General features: G+C 35.0%; 2 protein-coding genes across 2 annotated transcripts in view; one reads left to right on the top strand and one right to left on the bottom strand.

Moving 5' to 3' along the window:
• LOC144443383 (dolichyl-diphosphooligosaccharide--protein glycosyltransferase subunit KCP2-like) overlaps positions 1–24859 on the bottom strand; it is a 466884-nt gene that overhangs the window by 210206 nt on the left and 231819 nt on the right. The gene's annotated exons all lie outside the window — the stretch shown is intronic.
• LOC144443501 (neuronal acetylcholine receptor subunit alpha-2-like) lies at positions 769–23707 on the top strand. The gene is made up of 6 exons (XM_078132996.1): positions 769–1041; positions 10212–10351; positions 18850–18894; positions 19368–19477; positions 19963–20983; positions 22864–23707. The coding sequence occupies exons 1-6, from the start codon at positions 978–980 to the stop codon at positions 22990–22992; spliced, it is 1509 nt and encodes a 502-aa protein (XP_077989122.1). The 5' UTR covers positions 769–977; the 3' UTR covers positions 22993–23707.

The raw sequence follows: 24859 nt of genomic DNA on the forward strand, positions 1-24859 counted from the left end.
ACAATCTTGATACATACATGTAAAATACTAAGATAAATTTACAAACTTCGACCATATTTCAATGGCTTATGAAATTCAACAACTGCAGATAGGCGCGCGCAATCGACTCACACACATGCCAGTGAACGCACGCATGCAATACGGAGCCTTCGACGGCGTCGTCATTGACATTCTAAATGTTCCGTTATGATCATTTTGTGTGTGAAAGCACATCTTGTTTGTCGTGTGATGCATTGCTTGGTGGAGTAAAGAATATATATTAGTTCGAACCACACGTGACAAATGTTTCTCTATAAGGTTGCCAATAAAATACACAGACACGCGTAGCACAGTAGCCGTCATACTGCAGACTGCAACGAAAGTGACACCACGAGAGTGTAAAATGAACAATATCTAATGGCTGGAAAATTGAGAGCAACACACGAAGTGTGCGGTCACTGCGGGTGAATTTGAACCACATAAGTTACAGTTAAAAACGTACGGTTGATGGCATAACACTGATCATTCAATGACCTCTTTAAAGCGAATTCCAACCGGAATCGATCCGAACGAAATTCGCACAGTTCACATATTTGTTTTAAAAATCGACTGAAATATGGGCTGATGTGAAATTCATTCTCTCTTGTCATAGCGCGACACATGTGTCGTGTTTTTGATGCTTTTATTGGACACATTGTGGTCGTGTACTCGATGAGCGCGCCACCAATTTTCAAATTGATGCGGGCGACGCATTTATTCGTGGGATCGGAGATCTTTCGCAGGCGTAATTGATTAACGTCTTGAGCGGGGAGAACACGCCCAGCAATACAAGTCGATCGTCAGTCTGTGTAAACACCAGCACGTACTGCGTGTAGCTGTTGACTTCAACCGTCGTTTTGTCGAATCGTGTAAATTGACACCCAGGATCTATCCATTTCGTTTGGAAATAGACAACAGGGTATGACGTTGTAGTGTATACTGATTATGGTCACACCGCCATGGATGTATTTAAAGTGGCCCTTCTGGTCGTTGTCTTCTCGGGAACGACTCCCATACATCAAGGTAAGTGTCAACACACACACACAGATATATATTTATATACGTAGAAAATTCTATCGTGATTTTAATCACCAATTTACAAATCACACAAGAATAACAAATTATAACAAATGGTATCGGGTAGACTGAATGTGCGTACAATCGTACTGTTTATCTTTAATAACGTTTCCACTCCATCGAGGCCAACGAATTGAGAAACGTTTTAATGTCCTTTGGTATGTTCATTCTGATGACCGGAACGCTCACCAGCTGTTATTTGCACCAGTCCCCGATATGTCTGTAATGTCGTAGAAACTACCCCGTGTCCTGATCAAATTTCGACACGACAGTGAAATCGAAAATTTATGTGAGGAATCACATCACTGTTTCATTTCCTGAAGCCTTTAGCCAGCATAGGGTTTTTGCCACATAGTGTAGGTTTCTGCCACATGACATTTCAACTACTACAGTTGCCAGATGAACATTAGTACTTCTAGCTACTTGTTATTACTGCTATCAGTTATCAACTAAACACTGATTCAACTCTAGCCACGTCAAAGTTAATTTCCGTAGCATCTTCTTGAGTGGGAAATGGGTTGAAAGGAAATATCTGTTCTACTCTAGTTTTCATTTTGTGTGTAAAGCTTATCACATGAAAGTCGACATTCGACCAACCATTTTTAGCCCCGGGGAAATTATTTGAGGCTATCGTTATATAAGCAGCACTATCTATATTTAAATACACTGATTAATTGCCAGCTATATCGTCACACATACAATTATCAATGGCTAACTTGCACAATGTGTTCATTTCTAATGTTTGATTGTGGCACCTTTGAAAATAAAACTAAACAAAAATATTTTACCAGTATTGTACAGCGGTCAAGTTCAAGTTGATAACATGTCAGTTATAAGAAAAAAGATTAAAGTTTAGGAATATAATTTAAATCATTTTTTTTCAGTGGTAGATCTTAGACGAGAATGCCAAAATTTCAACCTCGTGGGAATATATCCACCCTATCGAAATAATGCGCTACCGGGGCACGTCTATCTTAATAATGCTGAGTTCTTCGCGACAAACAATTTACACAAAGAAGACACAAACCCTATATTGTACATTGAAACACGAAACACAAACATACACTATGGTCTTGGGTTGAGGACTATACTCGTACTATGGTGAAAAGACGCCTTGTCTTGAAAACATCTTAAACTGAATACATCGAGACACGTAGAATGCTTCAAAAAAAAGTGCTAGCACAGGACAAATTGAATCTGTTGTTTGTTTAGTATCTCTCAACAAAACGGGAAGGTACACAAAGTTTTTCTAAAGAAATTGCAAAGACCCAATTGACCTAAGTCTAAAACTGACATTTCAATTTGAGTTTGTCATTAAGAAGGCAATGGAAACACTTCGTGTTTTGTTTTTAAGCAGCGCATTCCAGATTTAACATCATTGTGTTTTGACTGTGATTCAATAAAACACCGTTTCTTTAATTGTTTAAAGTACTCTCTTTCTCAGATAATGCTTGAGAATAATCATTACTCCGTGTTCTAAAGCGACTTTTGAAAACAAACAACAGAGCACAATAGCTAGCATAGCAATCATAGAATCTGTGCTGCGATGTTAGTGGCGTGATTTCTTGAAAGAAAACTAACACGTTGAGTGAATCATAACCACCGATAATGCAATCTCTACGGAGGCGGCCTACTTAAAGTTAAAATCTGGAGATCGTTTGTTTAACAAAGGGTTAACGTTATTAGGGGAAAGTTTGTGAAAATGTCAACATAATGTCACCATCCCACCTGTGTATATTGATTGATAAAACCATTTACACACATTCTTTGCTCTTCGGCTTGCTTGTTATAAACGAGATCTGAGTGTTAGTCACCACGGCTTGGACATCAACAAACGCTGACTACAACTAGCCACCATGGGTTTAACATCAACCCATACAAGTACACACTGAAGTAAGAGAACCGACGCCGCCGAAAATGAAATTTCGGTTCCCGCGGCTAGAAAGTTTGGCGACTTGCGGTCAGCCACGAATAAATATTTATGAACGACGGATTTGAGAGTTTAATACTTCATACATAAAAGTACACAGTGTGTATAAATTAAGCATGCAGAAATGCAAACTTAAGCACTTTAAAAAAATGTTATCTTATTTTTTTTAAATTCACGATTTAACTTTTTAAGTCTTTTGAAAATTGAGCGAGTTCAACTTCTTATCAATCAATACATTGCGGACATGATTCTTTTACAGATACCAAAAACTAAATTTACATGAATGAGTACATAAAAGTATTGATCTTAATAACAAATCAGAATCCCCCCCCAGCACTTGGCGGAGAAAAATACCAGTATATGAATCTTTAAAAGTAGTTATTTAGTACAATTTTATGGATTCTCGTTCTAACTTAACGTCGTAATGTTTCCGGTTTCCATTAATAAATCATTTAGTCGTAATGCGTAGAAATGTGCGCACACTTTCTATAAAGGATTTTAATTTGGATGTAAATATAGCAGGGTCTTTAAATTTCCGTTTAAAGTTAGTTATTTAATTTTCAATTTAGGTGGCAGGTGGGCAATGTACTTTATCCATTTCGAGTTATTTTTTGAACATTAATGATTACACTTCTTCATTACACACGTATGCATATATATATATATATATATATATATATATATATATATATATATATATATATATATATATATATATATATATATATACACATTTTGTATATATATATGGCAATGTGCGTTTACACACACACACACGCACACACGCACGCACATATATGTATATAACCGCACATATTCTTGTGTGTACACTTTTACTTTTGATGTCTGTTTTTCGGTGTGTGCGACTGTAAGTGAAATTAAGAAATTATACAGTAGGTCCGGCATTCCTTTTCCAACTTTGCGCGCGCTCTCTCTCTCTCTCTCTCTCTCTCTCTCGCTCTCTCTCTCTCTCTCTCTCTCTCTCTCTCTCTCTCTCTCTCTCTCTCTCTCTCTCTCTCTCTATGATATTGAACCCATTTAAAGTTTAAATTCTCTACAGTTCCATATAGTTTGGAGTCACAAATCAGTATGTACTATGAACAGTGTCGTTGCCTTCAATTTATATTAGTGTCAATGTACTATTAATGAATCAGCTGCTGCCGAGTAACCTTTGACCTCAAATAAATGCTATAACTTATAAGTATTTTTTTTTTTAAATGTTTGATCTTTTTACTTTCCGAGATAAAAAATGTAGTCTAGAACAAGTACGGAAACAGTCTGGGAACAAGGGAACTGTTTAGAATTTAATGATGTGCATACACTCGCACGAGGCGAGACGGTTGTCTGTATTATAGCCATACAAATATTGTTTATTGCACGTAAGTTATGTATCATACGCTGTGGCTAAATTACTATTACTGTAAGTAGAACAGATACATGGCAAATGGACAAAAAAATACGGATACAAACATGACATTACTTCAATATGATGTATTAACTGTTATAACAAGTTGATTGAAGACAGAAAGAAAATGCGACGGGACGAAACTCTTTTGTAAAGGCGTCTGATACTAATTCCATTTCATCACCATGACGAATTATACTGTAGTGAAACCAGCAGACCAGATAAAACTTTGATGACATGTGGACTTCTTAATTCATCATTCCGAAAAGTCCAGACAGTTTTATGGATAGTAATAACTATTGGATTAAAATTGAATGTTTTCACTTTAACAAATTCCATATTACCAATATATGAAATTAACAAGTGTCGCTGCTTTAATATACAATATACATATGTAGTTTTCAAATTGTAATTTTCCAAATCACAATACGTACCACGGCCTTCATTCCAGTGCTAGCAAAATGCCATTTCCGATCATTTCGCTATTGAAATATTACATTGCCGTGCTATAGTTCAACACGAAGTGTGCCTTTCGTAAGATTGGAAAAGCCATCAACTATAAATTTTCCTCGCACTCGACAGCCTTGTTAAAAAGCAGCTAAATAGTTGACCCGGTGTCATTACTCTTGCATGACAAATTTATTAAATGTTGGAGAAATTCCTTGCTTTTTGATACCATGCGAAAAATGAGAACCAACTCATCCAGAATAATAAAACTCTCAAGATTAACTTGGTAATGGTATATTGCCATTATTATATATGCCTGTTTTCTACTTACCAAATATTTAGTCGCCGTCAGTTTGGATAATACATACTGGCATACTGATTTTGACATTTTACCCACAGTTACTGTCATATATATCAATGTTAGTTTTCATCTATAGCTGTGTGGAAAATACTAATAATGGTATCTAAATGGGTTGGTCGATTTGGCGCGCGCTCGTTCACCTCCATATAACACATGCAGGTAGTCTAGGACAGACTATGTTGATAGGTCGTACTATATGTATATACTTAGACTTAATCAGAGAAATTAGCAGGTCATAAGCCACAACTTAAGAGTTTCACGCTTTGAGCGATCTTCGTGATCTGACGACTAAATTTAGCACTGCCTCACCCACCCAGTGAGACACATCAGTCTAACCACATTATATATATATATGTATATATATACGATAGAAATGATAACACTTATTACAGATGAGATGAGATGATGTAATCAGGAGGACACATACATACATACATACATACATACATACATACATATATACATACATATATACACATACATACACACACACGCACATACATACATACATATGTATATATACATTGTGCATATATATATCGATAGATAGATAGATAGATAGATAGATAGATAGATAGATAGATAGATAGATAGATAGATAGATAGATAGATAGATAGATAGATAGATAGATAGCTGAATCCATTGGATGTATGGATGGATGGGTGCATGGATGGATAAATGGATAGATAGATGGAGAGGCCGGGGGGAGGGGCGGTCGGATGAACAGTCAGTCAGACATACAAACAGACACATCGACAGACATAGATACATGACAAAGGGCAAAGATTAGAGACAGCCCGGAACAGACTACAAACGGATTTTTAAGCAAAAAACATGACAGGTTTAGCATTGACAATCCAAATGGCGGACAGACAGACACTAAGAACAGACAGAGTTGATGATGTATGTTGACAGGTGTTTAACTTAATGGCGTGACCAGAATGATTATTTATTGCCTGGCCAGTCTGATCAATTTCTTGTAGACAATCCAAGGCCATATACAACATATATACCATCGTACAGCTTTCTTGAGTTACAAAGTTGTCTTGAGATGTTTAACTGTTATTCTCTGGAAAAGACATCTTTCTCAGCTTCTTTAATACTTTGTGTTGACAACTGTAAACATAGTCCTTAGGTTTGTGTAATTTTACCAGTAAATGTATGTATATCTTTCATATTTTGTTACAGCCTAGCTTCCATTTTGTATAAATTTATTATCTGGTAAGGAGCATTTAGACATTATTCCCCCAAGTGATTTTCTTCATTAAGCCAAGAAAATTATAAGTGACCCTGTCACGCCAAGGTGCTAAACGAGTGGTGACAAAACTTTCAGCATTTTCCGACTGCATGAAGAAAAATATTGGAATACAATACAATACAATACAATACAATACAATACAATACAATACAATACAATACAATACAATGCAATGCAATGCAATGCAATACAATACAATATGACTTACACCTTGGATTTGCTGATCAAATACCAATTTTATCAGCATGTCGCGTGGAAACACAAGTCATGTTTTTCTTTGAATGGCATAGGTAATTTCAGATAACCTTGCCTATGTCGATGCCAATTTTAATCAGACTTTCAAGTTATACAAGTGAAGTTAATCTTGTTATTCAAATTAAATATGCAATGACTGAAAATAGGTTCGTCTGCTTCCACGTATTGTGTAAATTAAATCTCTCTCGACCATGGATTTACATTCTAAATCTGTTTGAAATGTTTCTTAAAGACTGTAATTGCGGTCAAGGAGGGGCCGGGAAGTCTTTCAGATAATCAGTCATGATATCAGAGTTGAAAGCAGAAAACAGACCTGTCAAGTATTTGGAAAGATACGTGACGAGCGTCCTTCATCACTCTAATAGATAAATTAGCATATTGGTGATAATTAGCATGATGTTTTCAATCTTTAAATTCTACCATAATTTATGACATTATTTTGACACCAGACTCACAGCTGACCGACATGGTATAACTTAATTGCAATGGCTGGTTACGAGTTGTTATGGTTATGTGAGAATTTCTTATGTTTGAGCAACGAGTTCTATCGCAGATTTGTTCACCGTGTTGCAGCGGGTGTTGCACTGAGAACGATTCTTGTTGCAGCGGATTTTGCAGGAATGGCCGAATTCCTATTAAAGTAATTATAACCTTCAACATGCCTAATACTACATGTGGTGTATTTGTAAACTTTCGATTACTTGCTATTTTTTTTCTACAAGGCACAGATTAAACACTTAAGCATTATTCTGGTAAACGGCCTTACGTGTGCTGCATATGCGATCCTATCTCCAGGCCATTTTCTTAAATGAAATCAACTATTACTGTACGGCAAGTCTTGCATTGCTGCTAGCCCTAAGCTAAGTTGCAAGCTGTTGAGAAATGAAAAGGATGATTGTATGTGAAGACAACATTCAGATTGTATTATGCAAACTCTATTCGAAGTCTATGTTAGTGAACGCCCTGATTATTTGGGAGGGTAACATAAAATTAGTTCGTGTTATATACATATATATATATATATATATATATATATATATATATATATATATATATATATATATATATATATATATATATATATATATATATATATATATATAACTCGGTGAGTATCAAACTGCTAAGACAGTGCTCTATACCGCAGTGGCAGAGCGTAATAGTAAAACTATATATATATATATATATATATATATATATATATATATATATATATATATATATATATATATATATTACATTAACATTTTTGACAAAAATCAACAACAAAATAACTTTATCCCGTGAAGAAATATACATGAACTCGTCTCTATATAATAGGAATTTACACACCAAATGCAAAAGGCAAGTGATGAGGAGTTAAGTTAGCAATACGAAAATAATAATGTCTTTTTGGACAAAATATACACAACAAATTCACCAAAACTAGAAAAATGGCAGATATCGCATTTCCATAAACAAATACAAAATCTAACCACTAGGTATATACGACTCAGATATCAAAATCAAACTGACGTGAAATTCCAAGGAAAAAAATTAGAAATATGATTTTGGTGAGTTATCTTTTCATCATGTGAACATACCACACACTACACCAGTACATAACTTACACGCAACTTTGTACTTGTGATTAGTGCTCAAATTAGCACTTTACTCTAGACCTTCTTTTCACTCCATGATACATTGATTTGTCGTATATTGCTTGACTTTTTTTTTCATATAAAATGCATTTTGAAGTCCTCATTCCTCATTAGGAATTTGTATAATGAGTATCCCCAAAAACATTCTCGTCAAAAGCCATTTTCTTTCTCATTTTAGCGATTTAGCGAGTGGTGTATTGGCAATACTGATACAGCAGTAATTAGATGTGTATAGGAATCCTTTTGAGAAAGCATAAAGGACACAACTTTAAATGAAGGGCTAGCAGTTAGACAAATAAGTGCTCATCATTTTGCATTTTGAACGTGAAATAAATGCTTAGGATGAGCGGCTTAAACTAGGGTCAGTCAGGTTACCTGAAACACTCATTTTTTCCATTGGCCTTACAGAAACCCGAAATAGACTCATATTTTAATTGGCACTTACTGATACGTGACCGATGAAAGGTCCGTAAGATATATGTTCGCAAATAAGTATTAAAGGCAGTGTGATTTTCTGAATTCAATTTTAAACGATTGGTTTTTTAAAACCGCCTTTTCTGTGACCACATGTAAACAGGCAGTGGCTTTAATCTACGCAATGACGTCACAATCTGACAACACTTCGTTTACCCTCCATTGAATGTTCTGCTCTGTTGAGTTCTGGATCGTCGTGGCATATTTAGAACAAGTGACCGTGTATGACCTTCCGTGGCCTGTGGACTTGTTTTGCTACACCTTCTACACCCTTTAGAAACAGCCCCCCCACTCACATACATACATTGTACATACACACACACACACACACATACACAAACACACACACACACACACTATAATATAATGGATAACACGCAATATAACCTTTTGAAACTAACGTTATAGAAATACACGTCGTTTACTAATAAGGATAAATTGGACTACTCATGATGTAAGTCATTGAAGTATGTAATTGGTTAGAATATTAATCATTGCATATCGTGCAGGATTTCTAATTGCTTTCAGTGAAAATTTGAAGAATCATACACTTCATTCTTACAGACAATGAATAATTAATATTTTAAATTACATTATTTGCACCGACCATCCACCCAATCCATCCATCCATCCATCCACCCACCCATCCATCCATCCATCCATCCATCCATCCATCCATCCACCCACCCATCCATCCATCAATCCATCCATCCATCCATCCATCCATCCATCCACCCATACATCCATCCATCTATCCATCCATCCACCCACCCACCCATCTATCTATTATCTATCTATCTATCTATCTATCTATCTATCTATCTATCTATCTATCTATCTATCTATCTATCTATCTATCTATCTATCTATCTATCTATCTATCTATCTATCTATCTATCTATCTATCTATCTATCTATCTGTGTATGTCTGTCTGTCTAATTGGGCGTGGAGTGGCTATCTTTTATTTCATCATCTCATGTAAGTTCAACTATCAAGTCTAAACTGACCGACGGCACAATTTATCGGGAATGACAGCCGCACAGCTGCGGCGAATACATTACCATAGCTGCTGTAGAATGTTATTAACAAAAACCTGATATTTTAAATAGCATCAAATTTGATTCGAAGATTACCAACCGGGTGCAATGACAATTAAAGTGTCGAAGAATCCCCGTTGGCTTTACGTCAATGAACCACAAGGCTGTGTCAATCACTGAAATTATGTTACACGATTTGGATCACTCGATCTCCCTTCTTACACGGACTACTACAGGACCCCCTATGGTAACTTTGGATATTAGAGATATGTATCTTTAATGCATAGTTTACGTTGTATCTTTTCAGTGCATGGGGGAGCTGAACCGGAACAGCAACTATTCGCAAGACTTTTCGGAAATTACAACAGATTGATCAGACCTGTCGTAAATGTGTCTGACAGTCTGTTTGTGAACTTTGCCCTCACTATGTCACAACTTATAGACGTGGTAAGTGTTTTTTTTCGTGTTACATTTTCGTTTTATACTCACTGTCTTATTTATCTCAATTGAATGTTCTCAATGTATATTTTCTACGTTGTATGAATTGCAATAATTTTCTGCAGTAACGATATCACATAGCCGTAGAGGAGAAGACATAAGGCCGTGTTTTTTCTCCTTACTGTATACCTCTCGCACTTTCTTTGACAAGAAAAAGTAACAATGTATGTATGTATGTATGTATGTATGTATGTATGTATGTATGTATGTATGTATGTATGTATGTATGTACGTACGTACGTACGTACGTACGTACGTACGTATGTATGTATGTACGTACGTACGTACGTACGTATGTATGTATGTATGTATGTATGTATGTATGTATGTGTGTGTGTGTGTGTATGTGTGTGTGTGTGTTATGTGAACAAATAACAAGCAATATCTTTACTATAGTCTATTTAATGAGGATCCATAGACCCAATGTGTAGGTTGTAAACTTTATGGGTGTCAGTTAAGAAATGGTTCTGATCAAAATGTTAGCATCATAGCTGTGTAAATTGGGCAAAATAAAGTATTAAGCAAACAATTTTGATATTTGATAGGTCTGTTGTGTTCTCCCCTGGTACTCCTTAGATAGGACCTAGGTAAGGATCAAGGCTGGGTGACCTGAGCCATGACATACGTACCGTATTACGTCATGTCTTGTCATTTCAACATTTATTAATATACTCCGATAAAACGCGTTGCTTTATATATACATTGATACCCTTGTTTGACTTGACATGTACATTCATATAAGTGTGACTGTCATTTTACAGTTATTATCTATGCAGTACGTCATTGGCAGCAAATCTTAAAATAATAAATTAAATCCGACACAGTTTGGTGTGTTTATAATTATTAGCAATATTCAAAACCTGATTTCTACTAATAATTCCTTCTAATCTAATGTCGTTGTTTTTGCATAATTGTTCAAACTCACACACACACACACACACACACACACAGACACACACATACATACACACACATACGATAAATTGGAATACGTAATTATCACAAAAAGCATTTCGCAGCAAATTTCGAGGGCTCTAAAAAATTCGTGTATGAGTTAGTTTTAACTCACTGGATTAAGTAGTCAATAGACTTAACTCACTAGAATGACCGAAAATGAATTATATTAGCATTGAATTTGTACTTACGCATGTGTGTACGATAAAAAGCCTTGTTTTGGTACACACAGCGGATATACAGGTCGTAAAGAGAAGTCATATTTTTATATTCACCATCGCTACACTAGTCTACGCTAGTCACTACACCTGTTATGTTTCTCAATAAAAAATTTAAAATTCCTAAAGGAAGCTGAGAGCAGACTTTATGATGTAGAGAAGCAGTCATTAAACCAGGTCGACTGCCACTGTTTCATATTTCATTAAATTAAATAGCAGTGAATTCCTGGATAAATTTAGATCTCTGAAGGGCAAGAGCCTACTGAAGCACTACACGGGTGTGTCTAGTCTCTGAGGAGGGAGGATGGGGTATTGCTTTACATTTGTTTTATTGTGACAAAACTGTTAGACAAGGCGCTTTTTTTACTGTAACACGGTACTTCTCGGACAGTACTTTACAGGAAAAATGAAATGGCCTGTATTGGTGTTTCACTCATGGGACATGGCGATTTTTACACAGCACAGTTCAACCCTGGACTAACATTAAGAGGGACACAACACACACAGCAGAATCCTTTATAATTACCCAGTGACATTGAAAAATGATAAGCATTGTTATTTGTTGACAATACAATAGAAACAAGCTTCTGTTGACAAAACAAAATACACATGTACTTGATGTTCATCATGGCTTCATTATCGTTTACTTTCCTACTGATAATCACCATGGTGACTTGTCTACTTCAACATCTCCACTGTGAGCGACACCTCTACAATAATTGTTTCTTCTGCTTTTGAAGTCATCTCTCTGTGTATAAAAAAAAACCATCATGCCTCTTGAGTGAAACACCAAGGTAACTTCATTTCTCCTGTAAGAGGTTTTGTGACAATGTACACACTGTACACATTGTTCATCCTAACACTGCGGATTTGGTATTAGATACTAGATACACTCACGATAGCAAGAAAACATGTGCCTTTCTGTCAGGTGACGATGGTAACAGCGAAGCAAGTAATCCATATATTAAACCTTATTATACGCAACGTCATTATGATGACAGCTCACACATCCAACGGTTTATAAGCACATGTGTATACAATAGCTATAATGTAGAAATTTGTAGGAATGTTTCTTTGCGTAATAATAAACGCAAAGGAAAACATAGCATTCAAGCTTCGCAATCTGTTCCCTGATTGATTCACAAGGCTCCCCCGCAGGCAATTTCACACCCAAGTCAAGTATTTTAATTAACTGGTAATTAATTTGTTGATGATGATCAATATAATAACAATCGTGACAGAAACATTAACAATTGGATTAAATTAAAAAAACGACCACCAGATAATTTTGTAGGGAAGCTTTAATTCAAAGATGTGTTACTCGTAGAATTGAAGAAACTTTAAAAAAAAATAATTGAAATTAAAAAGCAAAGGAGTACGACGTTCGGAATTATTCTTTTGCCATCACCGAAGTTCTCCACTGTATGGGGTGAAATTGTTTTTCTCCCTCCCCCCCCCTTGAAGTATTTCATCACAACGAGAGATTATAGCAAAGTAAGATGTCATCGTTTCAATAAACCTGATGCTAATACACTGAATTATGTAAATGAATGTCCCTTCATACATTGTATTTTGCAAATAGTACAGACGTATCTTCAGACTAGACGACCTCTATTAACGATTACATCATGCTCTTACACACGTGTATGTCATCAGCCACAGGGGGATGATTGACATAGAGAATGGAAGATTGGCGACACGGTGTCGTCACGTATACTCATCTCTAAATTAGTTTTCGAAATCTGTAACAGTTAGGTCTTGCCCTTGCTTTTTTTATACCGTTACAATACATCCCGCGTTAGGTATGGCAACACTGTGAATTTAACTCTTCTAGACAGTGCCATGGTGTGACAACCTACACACTAAGTGAAATAGATGTTTCATATTGGTTTGATCACCAAGGGCGAGATACTGAACAACTACTCAATAACAGTAAAATCAAATAGGTTTTACTAGAGTTAACACTTAACCGATGTTAGTCATTATAATATACCAGGCTTTACTTGACTAATACTATACCTTAGGTTACAATATATATATATATATATATATATATATATACATATACATATTTATATACATATACATATATATATATATATATATATATATATATATATATATATATATATATATATATATATATATATATATACCTAATACCAGAACTTAGGACTTAAGCCATAACTCACTGTTCTCTCCTGAAAGATGCCTTCATTATCTATCTATCTATTTATCTATTTATCTATCTATCTATCTATCTATCTATCTATCTATCTATCTATCTATCTATCTATCTATCTATCTATCTATCTATCTATCTATCTATCTATATCTCTCTCTCTATCTATCTATCTATCTATCTATTTATCTATCTATCTATCTATCTATCTATCTATCTATCTATCTATCTATCTATCTATCTATCTATCTATCTATATGTATTCCTGAATCAATAAATAGAATACATCAAGGTTATCCCACTGTCGTACCGCTGTGTTACTGCTGTGTCGAAATACTTTACAGATTATTGTAGCATTTGGTCTTTCCATTAGGCGGTCGCAGTGCAGCAAGCTAGCTTCACCTACGCCATGAAAAATATCAAACATATCTCGAATTGACTCTCAATTCCCTGATAAATGTTGCATTTCCTGAATAGGATGAAAGAAATACAATTATGGCTCAATGATTAATACATTGTTCATTCGTTTTGAAGTTCGTTCAATTTGATGTAATACCAATGTTTATGCACAAGGTAGATCTTCAAACGACACATCCATTAATGTAACATTTTATGTAACCTACTCTAATGTTGAAAGATTCTAAAGCCGACTACAAAAGAGTAAATATACCACAGTCACGTGACCACCACTGTGATGTCAGCTGTTTCGAAAACTACACTGTTTATTCTGACATTTAAATCGATATTTGTTGTCCACAAATATTATCTATGCTTTGCAATGCTAAATTCGAAGCGAATATTTGGACGTCGCGGGTCATCTTATTCATTCTCTTCTGGTCTTTGTTTGTTTCGGAATTCCCACGTTGTGTAATATTAACAAGAGAACTAAGGTATTATAATTATAATTTTTTTTATAAACCTCTGGAATAATGAAGATGTTCATCAAATAAAAGTATTTTTCTGAGTAGTTTTAATTGTCGTAATCTATATGCAAATACACGCACACATACTCGCTGTCAGTTAAAAGCACATACAATCCAAACACTATCCTACTAGTAATACCTTCACATGCATGTAATGCATCGCTGTCATTATTTGCCAAGAATTCAATTCTTCTATATTCAGCGATGTCCAATACAATGTAGTATTGAAAATTATGTGGTGACTTTTGATTTTATTTTGTGCTAAATAGTTTATTCAATCGTTGATGAAAATTATGAGTTTTGTCATTCTTTTTCCGTGTTTATAATATTCCTTTCCATGTTTATTTGTATCTTTGTAAGTAAGTAAGTAAGTAAGTAAGTAAGTAAGTGAGTGAGTGAGTGAGTGAGTGAGTGAGTGAGTGAGTGAGTGAGTGAGTGAGTGAGTAAGTAAGTAAGTAAGTGAATGAGTGAGTGAGTGCATGGCTGGGTGGGTGGGTGGGCGGTATAGATAGCGTGTATGAGTGTGTGTATGTATTTGTATGTATGTATGTATGTATGTATTTATGTATGTATGTATGTATGTATGTATTTATGTATGTATGTATGTATGTATGTATGTATGTATGTATGTATGTATGTATGTATGTATGTATGTATGTATGTATATATGTATGTATGTCTGTCGGTCTGTCTGTGTGTATGTATACATGTATGTATGTGTATCATTAATCATTGCCAATGGAAGGGCTAATTTCTATATATAGTGTCTATGGTTTAAGTTCCTGTTTTTGTATTTGTGTTATATTAGTATATTAATGTGTTCTTTCTCCTTGTCCTGCCTGTGTTGCTTTCGAAGTATACTTATAAATCTTTGAATTATACGACTTTGTCCTTCAAATAAATAGGACAAATTTCAAGTTTGATGAATGACAACACCCCCCCCCCCAAAGTCTACTTTAGTCACAACCTATAAATTAATTTCCTCTTTTGAACACAACAATTTTTCATACCTAGACCACATTGATTGAAATATATAATTGCGTGGGAATATTTCCAATCACAATTGCTCGGCGCCAGCTGTTAAAAATAAATGTTTCATTACATCCTTTTCTTATCACATTTCTCCTTACATTCTTACCAGCCCGTTCAGATATTATACTGTGGCCGTGCATTTTCTATTTCTAACTATACTGACGCTATATATTTCATTATGGTAGACGACGTCCATTACTAAAATAATGAGTAAGATACAGAGAGGGCAGTTGACTGACTTTATCAGGATGTCATCAAGGGAATTCACTTGGAAGATCGGTATCGGTAGTTGAAATAGACAGTTTAATTACCTAAATTCTGACCTTATAGCTGCCGAGGTGATTTTGAAAACCTTAACACTATATGCAAATGAACTTAATCGAATGATATATAGGTGAAAACGTCACCTCTTCGATAACTGATTTCAGAGTTCGATATTGAAGACAAAATATGAATGATAATATTTCTTTCGGTATTATATCATTCTTTTTATTATAAGTATTATCTTAGTGTTGTGCTTTTTTTTAATTTCAAAATTTAAATTGTATAATTTGTATATGGTATCTCTATTTTGAATATAGCGTTCTGTTCCATGTTTGTAAATTTATCATGCGTTGTTGTTGTTGTTGCTGCTGCTCCCGTTGTTGTTGTTGTTGTTGTTGTTGTTGTTGTCGTTGTTTTTCTAAGTGGACCTGTAAGTGATTGATTATCCTTTAAATAAACACAAGTGATTGTGAAAAAAAAGATAAATCAGAATAAATTAGTACTTGACGTGTCATTTGAGGGTGTTATTCATAACAAGTTCAATTACAAATATTTCCATTGGTCTAATTAACAGTGCTAAAAAATATAAAGATAAAATGACAGTAACAATTCACGTGGCTAAAATAGTAAATATCACAAAGTAAACAAGGCTGCAATGACGATAACAATTACGTGAAACTGCATGACTAAAAGAATAGCAAATACAAAGTTTACGGGGAAAATATAACAACCTCACACACTACACAGTAGTATTCCTTCAAAATGTCTTTAAAAATAACTTTTCCAGACATTTGAAATAAATTGCCTTTGCAAAATGGCACCTATTAGCAGTTACAGCCGTAGACGTCAGATTATAGTTATGTTAACAGTTGGAGATTGATTTAGGGTGAAGGGCGATCAGATTACATCTCGTACCTTGATCGTGTATGCTTAGATACTTAACTTTCAGATTCCCTTGAGTTTAGACACTATATACGTCAGACTATTAAAACATGTCAATCCCCTAAAGTGTCAGAATGCATACATGGTTAATACCAATCAATGTAATAATTTTGCTTTGATGTTTACCCCCCCCCCTTCCAACAATATTACCTACCTACACATTTATCCATATTCATGTAACTATTTACTGTACCTATTTTAATTACGATGTACCTGTCCCCTACTATATTCTATAATTGATAACACGTATAATATTTACAAGGTTCGTTTACATTATTCAGTAAAATGTTAGACGGTCCAGTTTCAGATATGCAACCTTCTAGCGATTTTCCGTCGACAACTGGCCCCCAAAACACTACCCAACAGAAAGACTATAGATTTGCAATTAGACGGCACGGCGTTGTTTACACCTCACAGAACGTTTTACTTCTTAGGAATTACACAAACAAAAAACGGGCACTGATAAAGCGAACGCACTCGAAAGGTTACATTTTATCTCACTGAAAACACAAATTAACAGTGTTGTGTTTGAATCTTCCTTGTTGAGTCATCTAATACTGATGGTGATTTGTGTTCACAGTGAGTTTAAGGTGTATCACGTTATATGTGCTGGCGCGCTATCAGTGTCTAGATCTGTATTTTGTGTTATGTAATTTGTAACAAAACACTTTGTGTCAGATGCAAAAACATCGTGCTGGCTAATTGAAACTCTATAGTCACTCTGGTTTGGTAGTAGCTGGGTTGCTAGACTTAAAAATATACAAAGGTCAGAAGTAATGAAAGCATTCGTAGTCATACCATCAATATATCACTTACGTTCAATAATTTACAGTTTTGCATCGACTCGTAAAATCTGCTAAATTCGAGTAGTCGCACAAGTGTGACATTTAACATCCCTTATAAGTCATCCAGTGTGTACTAAGTAATGACAGGAACATACTACAATTAATGACTTTCAAGAAAATTTATATGCATCAAGCAGTAAAATATTATACTCATATGAAACCATTAACATCGACATTGTACAAATGGTTGCACTATCCACAACTAAATGCCAGCAGTCATTCCTTTCGTATCAAGAATTTAACAAATTTATATTAATGAAAATAAGAAAGTTTGCCAGTCATTAGTCATTTACAGTACTTGCAGTCACTCTAAAAAATGAAGCAGGTATTGATTATTATCCCAAAAATAGTTTTAGTCGCGTTCAAAGTTTACCCAGGCGTCTGATAAATAATAGTGCATAACTGAACGTTATGATCGCATTTTATTCAACTATATTATTGCCATAATATTTTAATACTCACACTGTATGTGTGTCGATGCGTATGTGTGCGTGTGCCTTTTGGTCATATTGATCATTTTCAAAATGACCAAAGATAGTGAATGTCATTACCAGTTAACAAATACATGCCTGCAATTACAAGTTCATGTTCATACAAATGACTATTCGAATTACGACGATGGAAAATGAACTATCGGCAAAATACCCCACAGACTCAAATCAAAACTTACAATTGTAGTACGTTGACATCAGCTATAAATTGCAATTACCCATATTAGGATGGCGTCTCTGATAGCCCAGTTATCCCCAAGTGGCCATGTCTATTGAACTCCATTCATTGTTAACACTATCTTGATCACAATAGAATGATATCCACATAACCAACAGAGCACCCTGTTCACTCATGTGTGTGTAAGCTACCAAATGCAACAACAACAACAATACTATTAGTTTGTGTCTGGCTAAGTTTGCCGATAGCTTGTTTTCCGTTGTAATAGTAATTATTTCCAGTTTCATTGAACAGCATATTCTAGATTAGCTACTATGGTACAGCAAAATTCACTTGCAGTCACGTTAATTGCACCACCGTTGCTTTTAGTAAATTAATATATGTAGTTTTTTTAAAATATTTTTTTCTGTACTTTCAGAACGAAAAGGATCAAATAATGACGGCCAATGTATGGCTCAAACAGGTGAGATTTTTACCATATGATTGTTTTTATTGATTGGGTCAGTAATCAATTGATAAATATGATGATTAACTGATTGATTTGTTGATTATATCATTGATTTAGTAAATAAACTGCTACAGGTACCCTTTGACATGCAGCCAAAATGACCTAAAAAGTATATAAACCCAGCTTCAATCGTGAAACGACTCGAAATTATTTGAGATGTATTGTGAGGCAATGTTTAGCTATATGTATTTTGTACTATGATAAGACCATTAGCAAGGTTCGTAAGTAAAACAGAAGCTCAAGTTGTTGTTGATGATGATGATGATGATGATGATGATGATGATGATGATGATGATGATGATGATGATGATGATGATGATGATGATGATATTGACGTCATTATTGTTGATAATTATGACCACATGTACATTATCTCTATTAATATCTAAATACCTGTGTTTTTCGTATCAATGTTCATAATTATTTAGGCTTGGTACGACTACAGACTGAGATGGGATCCAGCGGAGTACGCCAATTTGACTCTTCTAAGAGTGCCTTCACAGATGTTGTGGTTACCAGACATCGTTCTTTTCAATAAGTAAGCCTAAAATGCCATTTATAAACATTGCACACCCTAATTAAAACTGTTCTATTTTTTTTCTTTCCACAATTTACTTGTGACGTGTCTGTGAAATTTCACAAAATATTCATGTTGACTGTTTGTGTGAAGTTGATCTAGCGAACTCTGCTGAATACAGACCTAGGAGCGAATTTAAGAATTTACGTGTTATATATATATATATATATATATATATATATATATATATATATATATATATATATATATATATATATAAAAACAACGTGCCAATTTTGCAGATACCTTCAGCTTAGTGTTTAAAGCTGTGTGTGGTGTGTGAGTGGTAAAACGCAATTCGAACTAAGAACAAGTCATGTTGTATATGAGGGCGCTCTCAACTAATTCTCTCTCTCTCTCTCTCTCTCTCTCTCTCTCTCTCTCTCTCTCTCTCTCTCTCTCTCTCTCTCTCTCTCTCTCTCTCTCTCTCTCTCTCTCTCTTGTAGTGCTGATGGTAATTATGAAGTTACACTAATGACTAAAGCGTTAGTGTATAATGACGGATTGGTGTACTGGTTGCCACCTGCAATTTACAAAAGTTCGTGTAATATTGATGTCAAGTATTTTCCGTTTGACGAGCAACAATGTGTCATGAAATATGGTTCTTGGACCTACGACAAGGCACTGGTAGACTTAGGTCTGAGCGAGCCTGATGAAACTGGAACTGCACAAGTGGACTTGGAAGACTACTGGGAGAGTGGTGAATGGGATATCGTGAATACACCGGGGAAGAGAAACGTTGTAATGTATTCATGTTGTAACACAATCAATGTTGATATAACTTTCACGATTCACATTAAGCGAAAACCCTTGTTTTACACCGTCAACTTAATAATACCATGCGTATTAATTTCTTTCTTGACGGTATTGGTCTTTTATCTACCGTCAGACTGTGGTGAGAAGATAACACTGTGTATCTCTGTATTACTGGCTCTTACTGTGTTTCTGTTGCTGGTATCAGACATCATTCCTCCAACATCTCTTGTTATTCCGTTGATTGGACGTTATCTTTTGTTTACTATGGTGTTGGTGACCGTTTCTATAGTAGTCACTGTGATAGTATTAAATATTCACCATCGCGCTCCCAGTACTCACACTATGCCTAAATGGGTGCGTAGACTATTTCTCGAAATACTGCCACCCTTACTTATGATGAAAAGGCACATATCGGAGAAAGACTGTTACATGGAAATGCACCCCAGTAATCCAGGACTGCCAAACGGAGGTATTGAACTGTCTGATCTCGTGCGTGGCAATTCAAACTATCGTTGTGGGGGAGCACATTGCGAAGCTCGACAAAGGTTGTATTCAATATCTGAAGAACTTGGCAAAAATGACCAGGGATGGCCGAGGGCGGAGTCATTGCGACCGAAGAAACGGAAAGGTATAGATCCTAAATTAAAAGATGCAATACATGGAGTGACGTACATTGCTCAACATTTGAGGAACGAAGACGAATATCAAACTGTAAGTTGGTTTTGTTTACCCTTGCATGATCACGTGACATGGTAATTAAATGTGCTCTACATAGTATCTCGTAATGCTCCGTAAATAGTTAATTTGTTGTCACAACTTTCAAAGTAGACATTTATAACTATTAGATAAAATCACAGAATATGTATGTATGTATGTATGTATGTATGTATGTATGTATGTATGTATGTATGTATGTATGTATGTATGTATGTATGTATGTATGTATGAAAAGCTTCAATGGAACGCTGAACCAAGAGTTAAAGATTACAGGGGAAGGAGAAAAATGAACAAATAGTCGATTAAGCCTACAATTACATGCAATACGGTGTCAAACCGTTTGTACTGTGACTATGGAAAGTTGAGAGCCTCGGACCGTTTCGTTTCGAAATATCTCTAGTATTTTGATAACACAAGCAAACAGAAAGAAGCATTTACGTTACCAGTCACTATTCCTCTATCGACAGTGTCATGGACAAAAATTTCCATTGTTTTTATTGTCTATTAAATGAAAAAAAAATGTTTACTCCTTAATTACGAAGTGAATCGTACACACTTCTTATCTCATATTCTTATCTAGTTTACTATTTGAAATTTAAAATTGACGTAGATTATATAGTTTCAAAATAGATTATTTTGCTGTTTTCATATTAGCTTCAGAAACACTCGTTTATTTACCTGTTACCATGGTTTCGATTCAAAGAATGTCCAGATCACCCAGTCAGTCAGTCGATGTTGTTGAATGGTCATCAAAAGAAAACAAAATATCTGTCCATCTGCTTTAAATTCACCAAATGAGCAAAATTGTGATTTCTTCAACCCGCCTCATGATGATCACTACGGGTCTTGCGCCAACTAAACTACCAACTAAACTCATTTACATAATTTATGATAACGTTTTTCTCTTCTTCTATAATTACACCCAACATGAAACTAGGGCAATGTTATGTTAAGCATAAAGGCTTCTGCAGAAATTTGAAATTACTAGTATTCGACAAATGTGTCTCAGGCAGTTACTAGCGCCCCCAACAGTCGAAGATGTTGGATTCAAACTTTGCATTTCAACAGAGTCAGCGTCGTAGACGATCTTTACAACGGAAGCTGAATCTCTTTGACAATTAAAATAAGGTCAGAGGTCATGAGTAGTTTAAAGGGTATTCTCTTGCTTGATCTGAAAATCTTCGTACGCACATTTCTCACTCTCACCCGATTGCAAATATTTTAAGGATTCGTCCATAGTTATATTTTGTTGAAATAAATGTTTTACCATTAATCTTTCCCTCACCAAGCCAAACCATCATATTACTTTATACAACCTGTTTACATCCCCACCCCCACACAACCGTTTCATATATATATATATATATATATATATATATATATATATATATATATATATATATATATATACACATACATACATACATACATACATACATACATACATACATACATGCATGCATGCATGCATGCATACATACATACATACATACATACATACATACATACATACATGTATTACATACATACATACATACATACATACATACATACATACATACATACATACATACATACATACATACATACATGTATTACATACATACATACATACATACATACATACATACATACATACATACATACATACATACTCACACACATAAGTAAGGTCGATTGTAATAGTTACACATCAGCTTGTACGAAAATGAATGTTCATGGACTCTGGGTCCATACTTTGTAATGAAATTCCTACTCATAGAGTAAAAAAAAACATCTTGAAGCGAATCCAATAATTTGTTGACTCTGAGTAGAAATTTCATTACTAATTAAATTAAAGTATATCATCTAATTGTTATTCTACGTTTCTATAGATACGCGAAGACTGGAAGTACGTTGCCATGGTAATAGATCGTATCTTTCTGTGGGTGTTCCTGATCGTTGTAATCAGCGGGACATGTGGAATCTTACTGTCTCCTCCAACGATATACAAGAACAATTGATTGTGATCAATGTCATAGTAGACTTGAATCATCATCTTCGACAACATCTGAATGAAAACACGGGCGTGATCTTCTGTACTTTTACGGAGAGAATTTCTGTTGCAGTTTCTCGAAAGTAGAGATCTGGAACTCTAGAGAGAGACAGACAATGAATTTTGTCATATCTGGTCGTCAAGTGTGACGTTAAAACAGACAGTCAGACCGACAGACAGACAGACAGACAGACAGACAGACAGACAACATTTAAAGTGACACGGAAGACTGGAATTTGACATTCTCGAAAGATCATTGATTTGATGCCCAACATGTTCACCAACGGTGGGAAAGAATGCCAATCGTGTTGAAATGAATGCCATTAATCTGTGACAGGCATGATGGTATTTTATGTGAAGGACAGTCAACTCTGACTGAAACACCTGGAACGATTAATTCAAAGTGTGTGTCATGCGCACTGTCACCCATGCAAACAACATGTGCCTTAAAAACGAGACCGTGCTTAGTTACCTAAAAGCAGTCTCCTTTTCTTTATTGACTAACAATAGAAGGGTTGCCCTTTTGAACCCAAATGAAACTCTGATGTTGAGCAATAGGATTATTGAATATTTTAGACTGATCTACGAAAGATATCTGACAGATTCCAGATAGTCCCTCTTTTACTATGCAGATATGTTTTATGCTATAATCCAAACGTAATTATAAAGTCAAACATTGATCATAGTGGTCAAAGTTTGTCCGGCAATCTACGTTTTGTTTGATTGTATGTTTATGATAACAATCATCATTGCCATCATCACTACAACCGCAACACCGCCACAGCCATCGTAGTCGTCGTCGTCATCGTCACCACCACCACCACCACCACCACCACCACCACCATCATCATCATCATCATCATCATCATCATCATCGTCGTCGTCGTCATCATCATCATCATCATCGTCGTCGTCATCATCTCCATTATCGTTATCCACTTCTCAAGTTCTTATTACTACCATTTTCATATAACCATTACATTTTATCGGCATAGCAATTCTCATTTTGCATTTCTGACTTTCAAATCTTGTGGAAATATTTTTAAAAAGTATACTCAATATTTTTCTGAATTTATAACCTTTGTATTGATTGGTTGCTTGATTGATAGAGTTCGGGATGAACTTATTTTGATAGGGTCTGTTCAATTGAATATTATCATCCCTTTACTTCAATATGGAGACAAGTGGTGAACTTGAAAATTAATTTTTTTTCATCGAATTAATACATAAGATTTATATGTATACGAACATTTTATGTAAAAAATGAAACATTGTCACTTTGTAGCAATAATCTAGACTGGAACACTATAACATGTTCTACGTTTTAATCAGTCAGTCATATTTTAGGTACAGTACCTTTCAAGTTTTGCAAATTAACTTTTGTTCGTCGCTAAACTCGATATGGTATTCTAAGACTTTGTCTTTGCTTACCTAACATACGGGCAATTACCCTATGCTAGAGCTCGATGTGAAATTACCAAACGATTTAAGATATTTTGATAAATAAATTGAAACTCATATCCTAAATTAAACAGTTTTGAACAGGAAATGACGAGAATACGAATTAGATTATGATCATAACACGAGAGCATTCGCATGTGCTAATTTTAGCCACGAGTTATTGTTTGTAGCATTTCGTTTTGTGTGTGATTATTTATGTTTATAAAGGGGGTAGTTTACAATTCAATTGTTTAATTAGTAAGTTTATAGTTGAACAAAGGAAAGATTGACTATAGGCGGTGGTGTCGATAGTTTTGTATGCATGTACAGATATCGGTATTACTCAGTAGTATTGCTACGCCTGAAATGTAGTGTCAATGGTGATTTTACTCCTC

The sequence above is a fragment of the Glandiceps talaboti genome, chromosome 12, assembly GCF_964340395.1.
Source record: "Glandiceps talaboti chromosome 12, keGlaTala1.1, whole genome shotgun sequence".
In the NCBI taxonomy this organism is placed as follows: domain Eukaryota; kingdom Metazoa; phylum Hemichordata; class Enteropneusta; family Spengelidae; genus Glandiceps; species Glandiceps talaboti.